At 36.0% G+C, this 1,773-nt stretch overlaps 1 protein-coding gene across 5 annotated transcripts in view; it reads right to left on the reverse strand.

Moving 5' to 3' along the window:
• The window catches only part of SCML2 (Scm polycomb group protein like 2), a 126,370-nt gene that overhangs the window by 31,022 nt on the left and 93,575 nt on the right, over window positions 1-1,773 (reverse strand). For all 5 annotated transcript variants that reach the window (XM_037742795.1, XM_037742792.1, XM_017540627.2 and 2 more), the window contains one exon: window positions 1,067-1,284. In XM_037742795.1, the coding sequence (XP_037598723.1) occupies window positions 1,067-1,284 (218 nt within the window). The remainder of the gene's footprint in view (window positions 1-1,066; window positions 1,285-1,773) is intronic.

Raw genomic sequence — 1,773 nt, forward strand, 5'->3', positions numbered from 1 at the left:
GGGAGAGATGCCAGATGTAGGTGATGGGGAGGAAGGCAGCAAATCACACTGCCACGTGTGTACCTATGCAACAATCTTGCATGTTCTTCACATGTACCCCAAAACCTTAAATGCAATAAAATAAATGGGAAAAATAAAAATAAAAAGAATATTAATTTGTGTAGATTCTAAATTCTATAATTCTCTGATGACTCTTATTTCTTTTGTTTAGCTAGTAATTACCTTGGCTGGACTACAAATTTAAACTCTGATCTTGGGCCTAATTTCATCCAGCCTCAGTTCAGATCTTTTGCTTTAGCTACACTGGCCCGTGTGTATTAGACAAACATGCTCAGATCAGGGGTCTGTCAGAGACGTTGGTAGACTGAATTTGAGGATCCCCTCTCTGGCCCTTTCCCTTCCAAAATCTCTCCATTCCCTTCAACAGTCACAGTTTTCCTGGCTTCTGTTTTCTGGTTTTTCCAGGCCAGATAAATTGCCATTTTTCTACTAACACTCCTGTTGCTTCACATGTTACACAAAGTGTACTTGACCTAAGGCTTAAAACCACAACAATGGAAACTCACTTTGTATAACACCCCTTCTCTCAGTGTGCACTTCCCCTGCCACCAGAATCTGTCTGTTTCCATTCACTCTTCAGTGTCTTCAGGATGTTGCTTTTTCTACTATTTCTAGGTTTTAGAGTTGACTCCAGCATTATTGAATTCATCACATTGATTCTTTTCTCCCTGCCCTAGGTTACTGAGGTATAATATATGTACAGTAAGATTCATTTCACATTTATTTTTAAAGTATACTGAGTTTCAAATTAACTAGTCTGAACATAAATACACCCATGTATTAACAGTACTTTCAATATGATTTTAAAGAAGGAGAACGCTATAAGAAGTTTTAAGTTTACCGAAGCAAAGAAATAATCTATTGATAGCTATGTGAGGCTTTGAAAAGCCTACATACTCTTAGTACATTCCTAAAGACCCTCATCATATTATTAGTAAATTCCACATTATAAATAATATGGTGCTACAAAAACCTATAATACAAATTAGGAGGAAATACAACTAACCTTTTTTCCTGAGTTTGAACCTTTTCTCCTTGGTGTAATATTTTTAACAGAACTGCTCCTTTTGGGGATTGCAGTAGGTCCAGGTGGTTTAATTCGACATGATCTCCTGGCCTGCTGTGTTGGTAATACTAGAGTAGTCTTCTGTGGAGACTGCATTGAATGCTGGCTTGCTTCAGGAGGAGAAGACTCTGTTTTTGCTATATTCTTTACAATAGGAACTGGGGAAGAAATATAACAAAAAAAAATTTAAAGTAAATGACACAATTAAAGCACTGTTATATGACTCAAAATAAGTTTTACTTAACCTTTAAAACCATTTCCAAGGGTTATTCACTGAAAACCACTTAAAAATAAAGGTACCATCTGAAATGAAGTTTTAGGTATTCTAAGATTTCATATTATCAGAAAATAGTTTAATTCTCCAGAAAAAAATAAAGAGGCTTTTATTAGAGGAACCAGTAACTTCAACTTAGCATGGTAAAAATTTCCAGCAACTTACCTATTGGCTACTTCTCATATTTTTATGGGAAGCACTAAAAAGGGTCTTTCCTTCAGAATACACTATCCAATTATGTCACATACAGGAAGCAACTCTCACGTCAACATAGAAAAATATGGCAAAGCAATTGCCTAGGGCTCTTGCTTCATCTTTCAGAGGGCAGGGGCTCCCTTGCTCTTGACATTTTTCTTTTCTTTTCTTTTTTTTT

Source organism: Cebus imitator, unplaced genomic scaffold (genome assembly GCF_001604975.1).
Source record: "Cebus imitator isolate Cc_AM_T3 unplaced genomic scaffold, Cebus_imitator-1.0 Scaffold128, whole genome shotgun sequence".
Lineage (NCBI taxonomy): Eukaryota > Metazoa > Chordata > Mammalia > Primates > Cebidae > Cebus > Cebus imitator.